The 16,195-nt window shown below is 37.2% G+C and overlaps 2 protein-coding genes across 6 annotated transcripts in view; both read right to left on the minus strand.

Moving 5' to 3' along the window:
* The window catches only part of PHKA1 (phosphorylase kinase regulatory subunit alpha 1), a 129,169-nt gene that overhangs the window by 24,367 nt on the left and 88,607 nt on the right, over nucleotides 1-16,195 (minus strand). For all 5 annotated transcript variants that reach the window (XM_033416190.2, XM_004285543.4, XM_004285542.2 and 2 more), the window contains 5 exons: nucleotides 11,702-11,780; nucleotides 9,596-9,762; nucleotides 7,041-7,217; nucleotides 5,368-5,459; nucleotides 4,870-5,009 (listed from right to left, as the gene is read on the minus strand). In XM_033416190.2, coding sequence (XP_033272081.1) covers nucleotides 4,870-5,009; nucleotides 5,368-5,459; nucleotides 7,041-7,217; nucleotides 9,596-9,762; nucleotides 11,702-11,780 — 655 coding nt within the window. The remainder of the gene's footprint in view (nucleotides 1-4,869; nucleotides 5,010-5,367; nucleotides 5,460-7,040; nucleotides 7,218-9,595; nucleotides 9,763-11,701; nucleotides 11,781-16,195) is intronic.
* LOC117198673 (60S ribosomal protein L31-like) lies at nucleotides 12,103-14,236 on the minus strand. The gene has a single exon (XM_033416191.2). It carries the CDS (start codon nucleotides 13,078-13,080, stop codon nucleotides 12,706-12,708), a length of 375 nt encoding a protein of 124 aa, XP_033272082.1. The 5' UTR covers nucleotides 13,081-14,236; the 3' UTR covers nucleotides 12,103-12,705.

Consider the following 16,195-nt stretch of genomic DNA (forward strand, 5'->3'; position numbering starts at 1 on the left):
GAAGGGGATCATGTTTGCCACATACTGTCAAATGGTTCAGAAAAAAAATGTGTGTGTGGTGATGGTGATGATGAGATGATGAAGAACAAGACAGGAAGGGAGGGAGGCGGGGGGGGAGAGAGATATTAAAGCTCAGTGTGAATATCTGAGGGATCTGGGTGAAGGATATCCAGAACTTTTTTCTTTTTTTAATTTAATTTTATTACTTTTTTAAACTTTATTGGAGTATAACTGCTTTACAATGGTTAGTTTCTGCTTTATAACAAAGTGAATCAGTTATACATAGACATATGTTCCCATATCTCTTCCCTCTTGCGTCTCCCTCCCTCCCACCCTCCCTATCCCACCCCTCGAGGTGGTCACAAAGCACCGAGCTGATCTCCCCGTGCTATGCGGCTGCTTCCCACTAGCTATCTAATTTAAGTTTGGTAGTGTATATATGCCCATGCCACTCTCTCACTTTGTCACAGCTTACCCTTCCCCCTCCCCATATCCTCAAGTCCATCCTCCAGTAGGTCTGTGTCTTTATTCCCATCCTGCCCCTAGGCTCTTCATGACCATTTGTTTTTCTTTTTTTTAGACTCCATATATATGTGTTAGCATACGGTATTTGTTTTTCTCTTTCTGACTTACTTCACTCTGTATGACAGAATCTAGGTCCATTCACCTCACTACAAATAACTCAATTTTGTTTCTTTTTATGGCTAATATTCCACTGTATATATGTGCCACATCTTCTTTACCCATTCATCTGTTGATGGACACTTAGGTTGCTTCCATGTCCTGGCTATTGTAAATAGAGCTGCAATGAACACTGTGGTACATGACTTTTTGAATTATGGTTTTCTCAGAACTTTTTTTTGTACTATCCTTACAACTTTTCTCTAAGTTTGAAATAGTCAAAATAAAAATAAATAATATGAAAATAAATGTTATGAGATCTCATAATCAGGGAAGATCCTTTTTATTCCTAGGTATCAGAGAAAGTTTCATGGAGGTGACAGATGATCCAGGTCTTGATGGATAGCTAGAATTCCAACGAAGAGAGATGGGATGTGGTAAAAGGAGAGTAGTCCAGACAGAGGAAAAAACATGAACCAAGGTCTGAAAGTGGTCATGTACAGGCTTTGTTTTGGATGTGATAAGTAGCAGGCTGTTTTGGTGGCAGTATTCACATTGTGATGGGGGAGCAATGGTAAAGGTTGAAAGTTAGATTATAGAGGATATAGGTTTGGTCACTGATTCCCAACAGTAGTGGTGGTGATGTGGTAGGGAGAGGCAGGGGATTAGAAGGACTTGATGTTGACACAATTTCAAGTCTGGGTGACTGAAAGAATGATAATACCATGAAAAGCGTCAGGCAGTAGTAGGTTTCTGGTAAAGACTGAATTTGACTTTAGACATGTTGAGTAAGAAGACATAAAAATGAATTCTGAGTAGATTAAGGACTTAAATTTTTTAAAATTCTTAAAGGTATTTAAAATATTTTTAAATTCTGGGAGGGGAGAAGGTTCTCCCCATGCATGATAAGAAACTCAGAAGCCAAAAAAGAAAAGACTATATAAAACAAAACTTTTGGGACTTCCCTGGTGGTCCAGCGGTTAAGACTCCACGCTCCCAAGGCAGGGGGCCGGGGTTCGATCCCTGGTCAGGGAACTAGACACCACATGCTGCAACTAAAGATCCCACGTACCACAACTAATGATCCCCCACGCCACAACGAAGATGTTGCGTGCCGCAACTAAGACCCGGTGCAGCCAAATAAGTAAATAAATAAATATTTTTTTTAAAAAACGAAAGTTTTGCATAGAGAAAAGCATATGAACAAAGTTAAAACACAAATTCCTTGGACAAAATATCTGCAACAAATATAACAAACAAAATAGTAATATATACTATTACTATAAGGAAAATATAAATAACCCAATGGAGAGCAAACAATGGTTATGAACAGACAACTCACAGAAGGAATACTAGTCAACAGACATAGGAAACCCCACCTCCCAGTTTCTACTCAAATCCACAAGGGATATTGGGCAGAATTCCAAGTGTATTAAAAACCATGCAGCACATCAAACAATCTACTCAAGTGGTTTGATACTAGAGTAACTAGTTCTAGTGAGATTACAGGTTTTGATCAGATGTTATGGTGAAGTTAGTATGTACAGGATTAGATGAAGAAAACTCGTGTTAGGAGTGGAAGAATTGGCAGTCAACCATGGACTATCTGAATTGGTAGGAAAGCATGAGTGTTTCAAGCCTTTGCTTGCCTATCCCAATGACCCTGCTGAATCTTCAGTTTTCATTCAAGCTACAGTCATTAGTCATTCTGTCCTTAACCCTTATCTCTTCTCACCTTCTCTATCTTTTCATTACTCTGCATTTAGCATTGTGACTGGTACATAAGTATTCAACTGATACTTTTTGAACAGACTGCTTATCCTAAAGGAAAAAGGAAAGGAATAGAGGTATCGGGGTAATAAAACCCATGTCTTTTTCTTGGTAGTAGCACATAACAAGCTTTAACAGTTGGCACTTGGACAGGGTTGTATGAGAGGCAAAGTCCCTCCCAGCATCAGACTGTCAGGAGGCTTATATAAGGCACAAGTTCTACCATCCATAACAGGAGGAGGGCAAGGGAACTCCCAGGGAAGAGGGGAGGAGGGGGGTTACAGGTCTAGGTGTAGTCCCTCAGTAGCACTGTGGGGAGGCTCTAGGTTAGAAAGTTCTGAATGGCAGCAATGGTTTGGGACACTCATGGCCCAGGGCTTATCTCTTGCTAGCAGATGCAGGTTGAGTTTTGAGGAGGATACAAAGCAGGCAGGCCCTAAATGGCTTAAAATATGTTTGGGCTATTTTTAATAAAATTGGATGTGTAAAACTTTGACTTTAGTGCTGGCGGGCTTTTCAGCTTCCTTTTTTACTTACTCATTAAACACCATAATCTGATGGAAATGGCATAGACTCTGGAGTCAGGCCAAGGGGACTTCATTACCACCTAGAGGGGATGAAAGTCCCAAATCCCTACCTAGCCTTCTTTGACACTCCCCTGGCAGTGAGAAAGGTGGAGCAGTGCCTGCCTTGGTGAGAGCAGAAGTCTGGGCTTTCCACTCAGCCTTTGTTGACAGGGGTAGCACCACAGATTTTTCTCTGGTGCTTGGCTGGAATAGAGTGTTATTGTTTAAAAGTTGTCTGTGTTGCTAGAGTGCCTCTTTCCTAGCCCTTTGTCTGGGAAGAACGGGTTTTCCTTAGGGCTTTTGTTGTCTGTGCCCACTGACTGGCCTTTTCAGGCTGCTGGCTTCTCCAGCACCCAGTGAGGCAACAAAGAAAACCTGGGGACGTCAGCACCCTCTCAGTCCTCGAATCATGAGGTCCTTAGCCAGCCTGCTGCCTTCTCTCCACCTTTCAACATCTTGTTATGTTTGTTTTATAAATAATGTCCTCCTGTACCTAGCAGGAGGAACAGAGAGAAATGCATTTACTCTATCTTGTCCAGAACCAGAAGTCCCATTGTGGTTATGTTTTAAGAGGTTTTTGTCTTTTAGAAATAATACTGAAATATTTAAGAATAAAATGATAAAATGTTTGGTGTATCCTCTTCAAAATAATCCAGGAGGAAGAGAGAATGAGAATATAGATGTGACAAGATTAACCATGAGTTTCTAGTTGTTCAGGCTGGGAGATGGGTCCAGAAGTGTTCATCACACTATTCTCTCTACTTTTGTGTAAGCCTGGGCATTTCGGCAACATCATCAAAGTTACTCTCCCTCCTCTGTTGAGGATGCGTTTGAGGAAAACTAGATTGAAGTAGAAAGACTTGTTAGGAAACTGTAGCAATAGTCCTAGGGAGAGACATAGGTCTGAATGAAGGCAGCAATATTAGAGATGCAGAAGATAAATATTTAGAGGTAAAACTGGACAGACTTGGTGATTAACTGGATATAGGGAGAAGGCTTGATGATTAGGTAGGTGTTGATTCCAACAATAGAGATGGAGAATTTCATAGGAGCGACTCCACTTTTTTTTCTTTTTTTGCAACTCCATTTTTGATATTTGACTGCTGACTGCTTTCAAGTCCTACCATTCCCCTTTCCTTTCCAGCCAACTCCTGGGCAAGTTGATAAAAAAGTCTGAGTGTTCCCTCTTTTGGTGCTGTTGAGAATGAACCCTCATCCCAGCCTCACCTCCTAATCATAATAAAATTCCAAATCCAGCCTCTTTCCCTGCTTTTTAAGGACCCACACCCTTCTGGTATGTGTATGGCATCATCAGTCATGACATCCAAAACCAATTAGGGGAGGGCGGGGGTCCATGCTGCCTCTTCATGGTGCTGACAACATGAATAAATGAGGAAGAACAGGTAATTTTGTGGGGGAATTTGGGGGACAGGAAAGAGGAGTTCAAGGTACGTAGAGTTAGAGGTACCTAGATAAAATGTACCTAGCAGAGGGTGCCTGACACACAGCAAACACTCACTAATGCTACTTTTTTTTTCCTGTAAGCCTCCATATTTTTACTTCTTTTGAGTTAAAATTTATTTATCTATAGATTTTACCAAATAATGGAGGCTTAAAATAACCATAATAATGATAATAATGTTTATGTTATTAGTCACTTACTATGTACCAGGCATTGTATTAGAGACTGCAGATATTTTATCTTATTTTAATCTTTAAAACAATTCTATGAGGTGGGTATAATCCAAATTTTATAAATGAGGACAATTGAGACTTTAAAGTTACACAGTGGGTAGGTTGCAAAACTATTCAAATCCACATCAGTGAGACTCCAGAGCAGTGCTATACTTACTATGCTATACTTCGTTTTCTATATGATCATGAAAGTAGATTGATAATATCCATCACTTACTTCATAGTATATAGCATGTAGAGGATATCAGCTTGCTCCTGTAAGCTGGCGGTCTCCTTCAACTGTAAAACCAGTGCTTTGAAGTCCACCTCCCCAGATGGGTCTCTAGGAAGATGTATTTCTACACGAACAGAGGGAACCTTTAGTTTGAGAAAAGACAAAAAAAATCCACAAGTGCTCACCTTAAATAACGCCCTAGAGTGTTGATCTTTTCACTTTCTAAACCTTTTCCATAAGAGTTTCCTAAATTTTGACAAAAAGTAAAGCAAAAACAATGACACCTTCAGAATGCATGATACAGCAATCTAGTTTTCTTAAGCCTGACTAGAAAAACTTGCCCATTTAAAAAGTGAACTAAAAAGGACATATATCTTCACCATGGTGGCATTTTGCCTACCACCAGTTACTAGTAGAAACCATAATGGCTAGTTCTATTATTTTCTGTAAGAATGGCAGTTTTGCAAAAAGCTGATAGAAATACCTCCTGTGCAAATTTACCTGGTCCTCTTGTGGTGCATGAAGTAAGTCAAGTAAGTTGAGTGAAGGCCGGGAAGCCTGAAATATCTTTGTAGGAAGATACATGTGTACATCTGCAAGAGGTTGATATTTATGGAAAAGCTTAGATAATTAAGAGATTAATAAAAATGCACAGTTGACCTCAACAATGAAGTTACATATGGGTTGGTTCTTTATAGAACAAGAATGAGAAGTTTACCCTTTCTTGGTAATAGCAAAGAAAAGAAATATGAAGGTCAGATAAATCAAAGGATATTCAATCAATCAATCAACATATTTTGAATGGAATATCTAGAATTATAGCATCAGCTGGACATATAAGATATTAAATTCTACAAACGTAATCAATACCACAATGGTGCCATCACTGATACTTTAATAGAATACCACATATAACAGAAAGAACCCAGTTACATTTTATATTTTCTGGACTCTCTCAGAAGAATATCTGGCTGCTAGCAGTTGGAATTGCTTGAGAACAGATAAACGGATGACCCTATCTAGGGAATCAAAAAATGTAGTGGCTGACCAACTTCGAGATATTCCTAAGATTTTTACTTACAGTTCATTGTTGAAACACTTACCGTAACCTCTAAGGAGAGACTCTCTTGTCATTTTTGCCATTTTACAGATAGAGAAAGAGAGATACAGAGCTCAGATAACTGTTCAAGCAAGTAAGTAGCAGAGCTGGGAATTAAGCTCAAGTTTCCTGATTCACAATCAAGAAGTATAACTTAATAAAGCTGATGTCTTTGCATAAGCCCTTTGTCAAGGAAGCATACGCAAAGGCTATGTATGCTAAGCTTTTCCCTTTTCTAACTGTTAAATGATTCCCCAATGATCATGCTTAATATCTTTGTTTAGTAATGGTCAATAAAATTTTAGACAGTGTGATCATGCATCTCAATCATTCTCATCATCTGTGAAATGTTAACATTTAGGTCCTCTAGGTATGGCCAAGGAGCCCTTCTGTCCCTTCATATGCAACTATCATACAGGTACTGAACACTCTTAGGAACCATGACTACTCCTGGCAATGTGTGGTAGAAGACATCCTCCACTGTGAATACTACTGAGGGAGGATAGTAGTCTTGGGGAGAAGAATGGTAAAGCTGTTGAAGAATGATACTGTAGTTGACAAATACAGCTCTACACTGCTGGAACAACTGACTGTATAAGTTACAGCTGGCCTAAGGAACCAGATTTAGCTTACTTAAGGGAGAATATCTCCCTTTCCATTGCAAGGCTATCTTGTAATAGTCTGCAATGCTTCCTCTTTAAATAAAATTACTTCCAAATTAGTAACTTTTCCAAAGGAGGAAAAAATCCTTTCCACATTTCAATACTTTGATGTTAAAACTGAATATGCTCCATGTCTCTTGTTCTGTCTCTTCTTGCTATGTAACTGGTTAAACCAGACTACACAGCACTATCTATAGCAAAACTATACCCATTAATTACCCATTTTTAATTGTAAAAATTCATTAATTTTACAAATATTTGAGCATCTAGTATGTTCTAGGTGCTGTCTGAGATGCTGGGATAAAGCAGTGAACAAAACAAAGTTCCTGACTACACTGTAATAAACACTCCACCCCCATCCTGGGCTTCATGTCATCCTGTTCCTGACTCCAGTGAGTCATGGCATTACTCACTCTGTACATGCAGCTCCTTGGCCTTGGTCATCAAGGACATTAAATCGCAGGTTGTCTGCACAGCAGCTCGGAACCGATTTATCCCCCCCTTCTGTGAGGTAAGGGCTACTTTAGGATGGGGAGCCGTGTGCACCAAAAGGTGATCTAAATAACGAGCAACTTCATCACCACAGCGAGCTGCAAGGTTAGTGGGGGGAGGGGGGAGAGAAAAAAATAAACATTTTAGTTACTTCACAATCTACCCCACCAAACAGAATGACTGGCTCCTGTGCCCACAACACAGCACCAAAACCAGGTTGTTTTAGCTCATGGGGGAAAATAGCTGGTGATCATTATACAATCTCGTAGCTTTACTATTCAGAAACTATGGCTATTTACCAGGATCCACCTGTTCTTCAACTTTGTTGAGACAATATTAGGTTCCCTGAAAGTAGTATGAGCTTATTATAGGCCAGGTGGAGCATTTCATAATCTATGTATGTGTGTGTGATGGTAGTGGTGGTGGCAGTTGTGGTGGAGGAGTAGAATAGGGCCCTTTGAGTCTCACTGGTATGAGGAGACTTGTGGGGAAGGGCAAAAATCTTCTACTAAACATTGAGCCTAGCTGAAAACAGACAGATTCCACAAATGGCAGCTACAATTGCTAAAGAAAAAACAAGCTCCATGTGGCACTGGTGTCAAAAGGACTACTGACCACACGTTGGTCTTTTTTGTTACCCCCTTCATTTATTCACCAAATATTTACTGCCCACTATGGACCAGGTGGTGTACTAGGTGCTGAGGTTTCAGTGCTGAAGAAGACAGATATAGTCCTTATCCTCTTGGTCTCTCCCTCCCCCCCACACCTTCTATAACATTCTCTCTGACTATGGATAATGGAAACAAAAAAAATACATATATCTTGTGGCTGCTTAACATTTCAGATTTTACATGAACACTTGCAACATTTATAGTTGGAAAAGCCCAATGTTTGGATCAATACTGAAGTTTGCTACATCAGTCATGTATCATCTGGATTTTGATTACCTCTGGGGAACTCTCCAGATGTCTTTCTGTACTCTGATGTGACTAATGGGAACTAGCAGAGCTGCAGGAGTGGACCTCATACTCAGTGACATCTTAATGACAAATATTATAACCTTGAATACAATCTAGACACTTGAGTAGAGGATTATGAACAATATGGAGAGACGCGCTCTCCCCATGGAACAGCTGGCAAGCAACAGACACGTCCATTGTGAGGCCACCAATGAGTAAACCCAGACAGGGGAAAGTGACCCAGAATGCATAATATCAAGCTTAGTAAAACATATCATTAAAGAGATATATTTAAGAAAGCAATCTAAGAGAATGAGTGCTACAGATGTAAATCACAACTACCTATGCAATAGCAAACAACCTCAATATCTGACCAGTCTTATTTGGTTTTCAAAATATTTCAGCTTATGCCAAGATAGATATCATGACTTTGGGTATTACTGATAACAGGAAATAATCTTGTATTTAATGTACTCTTCAAACAAAGAAATTCACACTATTTTAGAACTTACAAAAACAGAGTGAATTAAACGGTACTTAGGTGAGTAAATGCTGAGCCCAAATGAGAAAATAGTCCTTCTGACTGCTAGTGTTTTGGTTTATTGTATATGAGATTATGCTTGCTAGCTCACTGAGGAAAGCTAATTTATTTATTTTTCTTCTCTCCAACACACCACTCTTAAGATAAAGAAACTGACTGCCTTAAGATATAGGCTTAACAATCAGAAAACCAGACAGTGAAAGCAGGCAAACCATGTTTTACATAACTAGAACAATAATTCACTCCCACTGGCCCTTCTCTCTGTGGGATTCAAATAATGTAATGTTTGCCCTGCCTAGGTCAGCATTTTAACACTTTAGGGTGTTTGTCAGGCCCCCACGATGCTTTCTCACTATATCATCTTTGTATTCATAGAAGCCAATTAGATTTTGTTCTGCGTTATTTGTCTAGTTGTAATATGAAAGCAATAGGCGTACCAAATCGGGTTTTTCAAACTACGCAGACCTCCCCAGAGATTCTGATGTACCCCTATAATATTCTATATAAAAGAACTATATAAAATTAGAATATATAGAATATATTAGAATATAAAATTATAGATTATATAATATTCTATATAAAAGAACTCTGATGGAATTTTATACTTTTTATGCTTTTTAATGTCAAAAAGCAGTACGTATATGTCTAGTGTTCCTACTACATACTTGATTAAATATCTCTCACTCACCATTGCTTCCTCCCATTTTTAAAGTACCAGTCATTTTATGTACCTGGGAGAGAAATCTCCCCTAACCTTAGTAAGGGATAGTCCAACTCTATACTCCACAATCACCACAGGGATATTAGACCAGAAACCAAAGGTAAGTAGAAGAATGAAAAGTAAAGCCAAACAAAAGGTGTATTAGGTGTATTAAATAGGAGTGAGACTGCTGGCAGGAGAAATATTAAGGAGGATGCTCAACAATACTTTGTATTCTTGTCCAGTAAGGCCAGTGCATTTATGAAGCCTTCTTACCATTACTGGTTGAACCATAGCCATTCATCCAGTCACCAGATTCCAGCTCATTATCATAGTCATCATAATCTTCACTGTACAATTTACCCTCAGGTCCAGGTTCCATAAAGCTCAAATGTGTGCAGCAAGATGTTGTCAAAAACTCTGACAGTTTACCTGTTTGAATCCTGACAATTAACAGGGTAAACAGAAAACAGAAAATCAGAGGAAATCATTTTCAAAACAACAACAGTTTAGTGATAAAAAGGATACCTAGAATGTTCTGTTGGGGGATTACTAACGTTTATACATTAGTACAAATTTTGTAAAAGTGAAAATTTACAGCACTCCTAGACATAGTGTAGTATAGGTTAGGGTACTACGTTAATAAAGACTACAATTATGGGTTCACAATCCACCAGCAGATCAGTTTTGCTCGCTTTCACTGCCACATACTATATTGCTAACTATGCCAAATATCTGGCAAAAACTTCCATTGGCTGCAAGAGAAGCTAGGACAGAATGAAGATAAATCACCACAAATCTGTCATATCATTTCAAAAAATACTCAAAAAGACCATTTTGAAAAGAAAAAAATGGTATCTGACAATTTTAAGAATTATAGTAGATTGTAAGCCATATCTTCCCCTACTTATAAAGCCAATTGCAAAACCAAACCCAAAGGGAAAGTCAATAGTACTGATTTTCTAAAGAAGTCAGCTTGAGGGGGCTCCCAATGGCCAGATCTTGAATAATATGTACACTGAAATAGACAATGGAATGAAGCATGACATAAAAATAAAATAAGAATTTATGACTCTATGCTGGCAATAAAACTACAAAATTAAAGGGGGTAAGGGAGAGCTTTTTTTTTTAACAGAAGGATTCCAACTAATACATGTACAAAGAATGATAGAAACACAGAATCACGATTTTACAACCCCATTAGTAATAACTGATTGATCAATGGAAGATAAAGCCATTTGGTCAAAGATTGTTGCGGAAAGCATAATGGAATCTAGACACGAATGGAGGATTATGAAGAATATGGAGAGAAGTGCTCTCCCCATGGAAGGGCTGGCAAGCAATAGACACGTCCATTGTGAGGTCACCAATGAGTAAACTCAGACAGGGGAAAGTGACTCAGAAGATAACATTTTAAACAAACTGAGAGACATTCTGCAAAATAACTGACCTTCTTTCTTTAAAACTGTAATGAAAATTGTAATGAAATATTAACAAACGGCTGGGGAATTGCTCTAGATTAAAAGACATCAAGGAGATATAATAACTAAAAGCCAACGAGTGATCTTTCATTGGAGCTGGAGTGGGAAAAAAGCTATGGGAAAACATTATTGAGACAACTGGGTAATTTTGAATATGGACTCCGTATTAGATAATAGTATCGTATCAATATTAACTTTTCTGAGTGTGCTGATTATATTGTAGTCATGTATGAGAATGCCCTCTTTCTTAGAAGACAGAAACTGAAGTATTTAGGGTTAAAGAGTCATGATATCTCTGACTAACTCTCACACACTTTAGCAAAAAAAGTGTGTGTGCCTGTGTGTGTGTGTGCGTGTGTGTGCGTGCGCACATATGTATGTGTGAGAGAGGGAGAAGGGTAGGGAACAAGAGAGGAAGGGAGGGAGGAGAGGAAGGAAGGGAGGGAATGGGGGAGAGAGAACACACAAGTGGGACAGATGTTAACAACAGGTGAGTTCTGAGGGAGGGTATATGGTATTCAATAAGATTCTTGCATATTTGTGTCTACTTGAAATTTTTCAAAATAAAAACTTAGGGAAAAAAGAAAAGCAGTGAGAATTGAATAGTCCAGTAACCTACTTTCCTCCCTCCTTCCCTCCCTCCCTTCCATTCTTCCTTCCTTCCAGGGTAAGTTTCCTGATCCACTGAATTTATGGGGTGTAGGCAAAGAACAGGGTGGGGAAAAATTCCAACCCTTCTCTTTAACATTAAATTCCTTGATTCAATCTATCAAACACCAGCTCCTGGAATAGGATGGGTATATGTTGCTAAAGATACAGAGAAAGGCATCACAAGTCTACCATTACTATACCCAGCATCCAAATTTCACATTTCACTACTGAGTGCATAGAGGTCACTTACCTTGCCCCACCAAAATAGCCATCCTGCATTTTTCGGAGTGCTGCCAGGATACTTGAATTCAAGCTGGTTCCATCTTCATCTTAAAATGAAGAGAATTTTAAAACAATCTTTGTGGTTTTAACTTTGAAATAAGGGGAATCTTTCAATTATTTTAAACCAACTTTCTGGTGGTGATGGTACAAATGAGACAGTCCTCGTTGACCACCCTGTATTTCAACACTTCATCTGAGAGCCAATGATGCTGTGCAGAATGGGAAATGGTAAGGGATGATGACCAAGAGAGGAGAGTTCCTCACAGACAGTATCTTATTTATTGTAAGTATTTAGCACATTGCCTGATTGCAGAACACAGAATGATTACTGAATGCTGACAATAATAACAACAGCAACCATATGTTGAATGTTATGTGCTGAGTACTGTGCTGAACATTTTATACATTATCTCATCCAATGAGCTTTGGTTTACATGTGTGTAGGCATAAAAAATATTTAGAAGGCTAACAATTATCCAACTTTATGTGAAGGGGATCATACTACACATACTCTTTTGTGATCCACTTTTTCTAACTAATTCTTTGCAAAAGCTAAAAATGATTCCATAACAGATATTTAGACTGTTGTATTATAAACAACACTGTGATGCAATTTTTCTATTATTTCCTTAGGATAAATTCTTACAAGTAGAACTGTTAGAACAAAGGGAACACTTACTAAAAACTTTATAGACTGCCAAACTGCACACTAAAAAAGTTGTGCCACTATGTCTACCATCAGTATAGAAAGTGATTGTTTCCCCACATCTTTAACAACAATGGTGTTAATAATCTTTTTAATCTTTGTTTATCTGATACGTTAAAAAATACATTGTTTTAATTTTAATACTAGTAAGATTGAGCATGTTTTCATGTATAGACTGGCTATTTGTATTTCTTTTATGAATTGCCTGTTCATGTTCTTTTCCCATTTTTTTTTTTTGGTGGTTCGAAAACTTTGACAATCAACTATTAGTTCTCATCCACATTAACTGTCTGTAGATTTTTGAAAGTGGTGACAAGTACATAGGAAACCAATGTATAGAGCTTGTTTGGTGAATCTTCATCTTCATTATGTTTTCTGGACAACCGCACATGGACATGGTATGGGATATTCCTTATTCCTTTGGCCCAGACAGCTTTGTTGAGCTCAGTGTCAATGTGTACATCTGGAGTTCCCACCTCCTTCACGGCAAATTTCCAGATTTCTTTGAGTGCCCGAGGGGCATGCTTCTTGAAACCCACTCCATGGATGCGCTGGTGAATGATGATAGTGTATTCTCTGGTCACCACCTCGTTGATGGCGGACTGGCCCTTCTTCTCGCCACCCTTCTTTGCAGGAGCCATTCTGCCAGGCTTGGGTTGGAAAGCTCTTTTCCCATGTTTTTAAAAACTAATCTTTTTTTTTTCAATTGACTTTCAAGGCCTCTTTATGTTTTGTGACTATTACCCTTTTCTCTATCATATGTATGGCAAATATTTTATCTACTTTATTATTTGTCTTTCAGCCTCAACCACACTTCATTTTTGTATAAAATATTTATTTAGAAACAAAGATTAATTTAGATTTTCATGTTTTAAAATCTGTCAAGTTTTCCTTTCTGCATCTTGCAAAGTACAGCTTTCTTCAGCCCAAGATCACAAAAACATTCTTCCATACTTTCTTCTAATACTTTTATAGTTTTTCTTGTTGCTTAGCTGTTTAATCTATTTAGAATTTAATTTTGCATAAAATGTAAAGTAGCAGGCCTAAATGAATGATTTTTCCCAAATGTATTTATTTATATTCTTTTGCTGCTATTTGGATTGCTGTCTTTATCATTATTGTAATTCCAATGGATCTATCTTCTCTTGTTTCTAGTTTTTAAAAAATCTGGTTATTCTTGTACATTTTCTCTTCCATATGCAATTTAGATTCAGCTTGTTCATAAAAATTTGTCTTTATTTTGATTTGGAATTCACTGAATTGATAGATTAATTTAATAAGAATGAACATCTTCTCAATATTAACTATTTCCATCTAGCAACATGGTATGTCTCTCTAGTAATTAAAATCTTCTTTTATGTTTTTTATTAGCTTTATAATTTTTTACATAGTTTTATGCATATTTCTTATTAAGCTTATTCTTTTTTTAAATTAATTTTTATTGGAGTACAGTTGCTTTGCAATGTTGTGTTAGTTTCTGCTGTACAGCAAAATGAATCAGTTATATGTATACATATACCCTCTCTTTGTCAGATTTCCTTCCCATTTAGGTCACCACAGAGCACTGAGTAGTTTCCCTGTGCTATACAGTAGGTTCTCATTAGTTACCTATTTTATACATAGTACTGTATATATGTCAATCTTAATCTCCCAATTCATCCCACCCCCTTGGTATCCATAAGTTTGTTCTCTATATGTGTCTCTATTTCTTAAGCTTATTCTTATATTATTTACTTTTCTAGACATTTGTCAATTTTATCTAGATTTATAAAATTGTATTTGGTATTCTTTTATAATTTGTAAAGACTCCTCCATTTCTGTTGCTATATCCCCTTCCTCATTCTTAACATTATTTTTATTATCTATATTTTTTCTCTTTATTCTGAAGTCTATTTTACCAGATATTAACATGGCCACTTCTGATTTTTAAAATTAATTTTACATGGCATATTTTTTCCATTATTTTATTCTAGTCTACCTATATTGTTACATATGAAGTGAATCTCATGGAGACAGCATATATGTGGGTCATTTTAAAATCTACTCTGCCAATCTCAGTCTTTTAATTGGTATATTTAGGCTATTTACAGTTAATGTAATTATTGATATATTAGGAATGAGTCTGCCATTTTACTTATTGTTTTTTGTTTGTTCCTCTGTTCTTCTATTTTTTCTTCCTGCTTTCTGAAACACAAGAATTCCATTTTGATTTATCTATAGTGTTTTTTACTTTATCTCCTTGTATAGACTTCTTAGTGGTTACCCTAGGTATTACATAATATATACAAACATGCATTATACATATATCATTGTCTATTAGTGTCAACATTTCACAAGTTTAAAGTGATGTGTAAAAACCTTATTTCCTTTTTTTTACATCTTTATTGCAGTATAATTGCTTTACAATGTTTATGCTTGAAAAAAAACTTATTTCCTTTTCAGTCCCTTACCTCCCCCAATATATAACTGCATTAAAGATCTCCTCTACATACTTTGAGAACCACATCAGACAGTGTTATGATTTTCCCTTCAAACGTCAAACATAATTTAGAAAACTGAAGTGGAGAAAGTCTATTGTATTTACCTGTATTCTTACTCTTTCAACTGTTGTTTTTCTTGCTTGATGTTCCAACATTCCATTTTGCATTATTTCCTTTTTATTTCAAGAACTTCCTTTAAGCTATTCTTTTAGAGCAGATCTCCTTCAGACAAATTCATTTAGTTTTGCTTCACCTGAGAATGTCTTTTTTCCCTTTATTCTTCAAGTACATTTTAACTGGATACAGAATTCTTAGTTTACTAATTCTTTTCTTTAAACACTTGAAAAATGTTATGCCACTTCCCTCTGTTCTCCAGGGTTTTTGATGAGATCTGCTGTCATTCTAGTTGTTTTCCCACATAGACAATGTATCATTTCTCTTACCGCTTTCAGGATTTTTTCTTTTTCTTTAATTTTCAGGAGTTTGATCATTATGTTTTGGCATGGATTTCTTTGGGTTTTTCCTGTTTGGGACTCTCTCAGCTTTTTGACTCTGTAGGTTTATGCCTTTTGCCATTTTTTTCAGCCATAATTAGTTGGAATACTTTTTTCAGCCCTATATTCTTTTTCCTCTCCTTCTGGGACTCATAACATGAATGCTAGATGTTTCATTATTAGTCCCATAGGTCTCTGAGGCTCTGTTCATATTTTTCAGTCTGTTTTTACTCTTGTTCACTTCTATAGTTCTACCTTCAAGTTCAGTCTATTTTCTTCTGCTACTGAGCCTATCTAGTAAGTTTTCATTTCAGTTATTATAGTTTTCAATTCTAAAACTTTCATTTGGTTCTCCATCTCTTCAATTTCTTTGCCGAGACTTCCTACTTTCAAGTTTGAAGTGTGGTTGTAATTGCTTGGTAAAGTATTTTTATGATTACTGCCTTAAAATCTTTGTTGTAATTCCAACATCTTTGTCATCCTGGTATTGGTATCTGTTGATCATCTTTTCTCATTGAAGTTGAGATTTTCCTGGGCATTGGTATGAATGATTTTCTATTGTATTCTGGAAATTTGGGGTATCATCTTACAAGACTGTGGATCTTATTGAATCTTCTGATTCAGCAAGTCTCCTCTGATATTGTGCAGCAGGGAAGGGAGCACTGCCTTGTTACTGCTAGGTGGGTGTGGAAGGAGTTCCTCTACTGTTCAGTAAGGATGAAAGTCTAAGCTCCCCACTAGTTCTTCTCAGACACTATCCCTAAGGAGGGAGGGGGCACCTC

Source organism: Orcinus orca, chromosome X (assembly GCF_937001465.1).
Source record: "Orcinus orca chromosome X, mOrcOrc1.1, whole genome shotgun sequence".
Taxonomy (NCBI): domain Eukaryota; kingdom Metazoa; phylum Chordata; class Mammalia; order Artiodactyla; family Delphinidae; genus Orcinus; species Orcinus orca.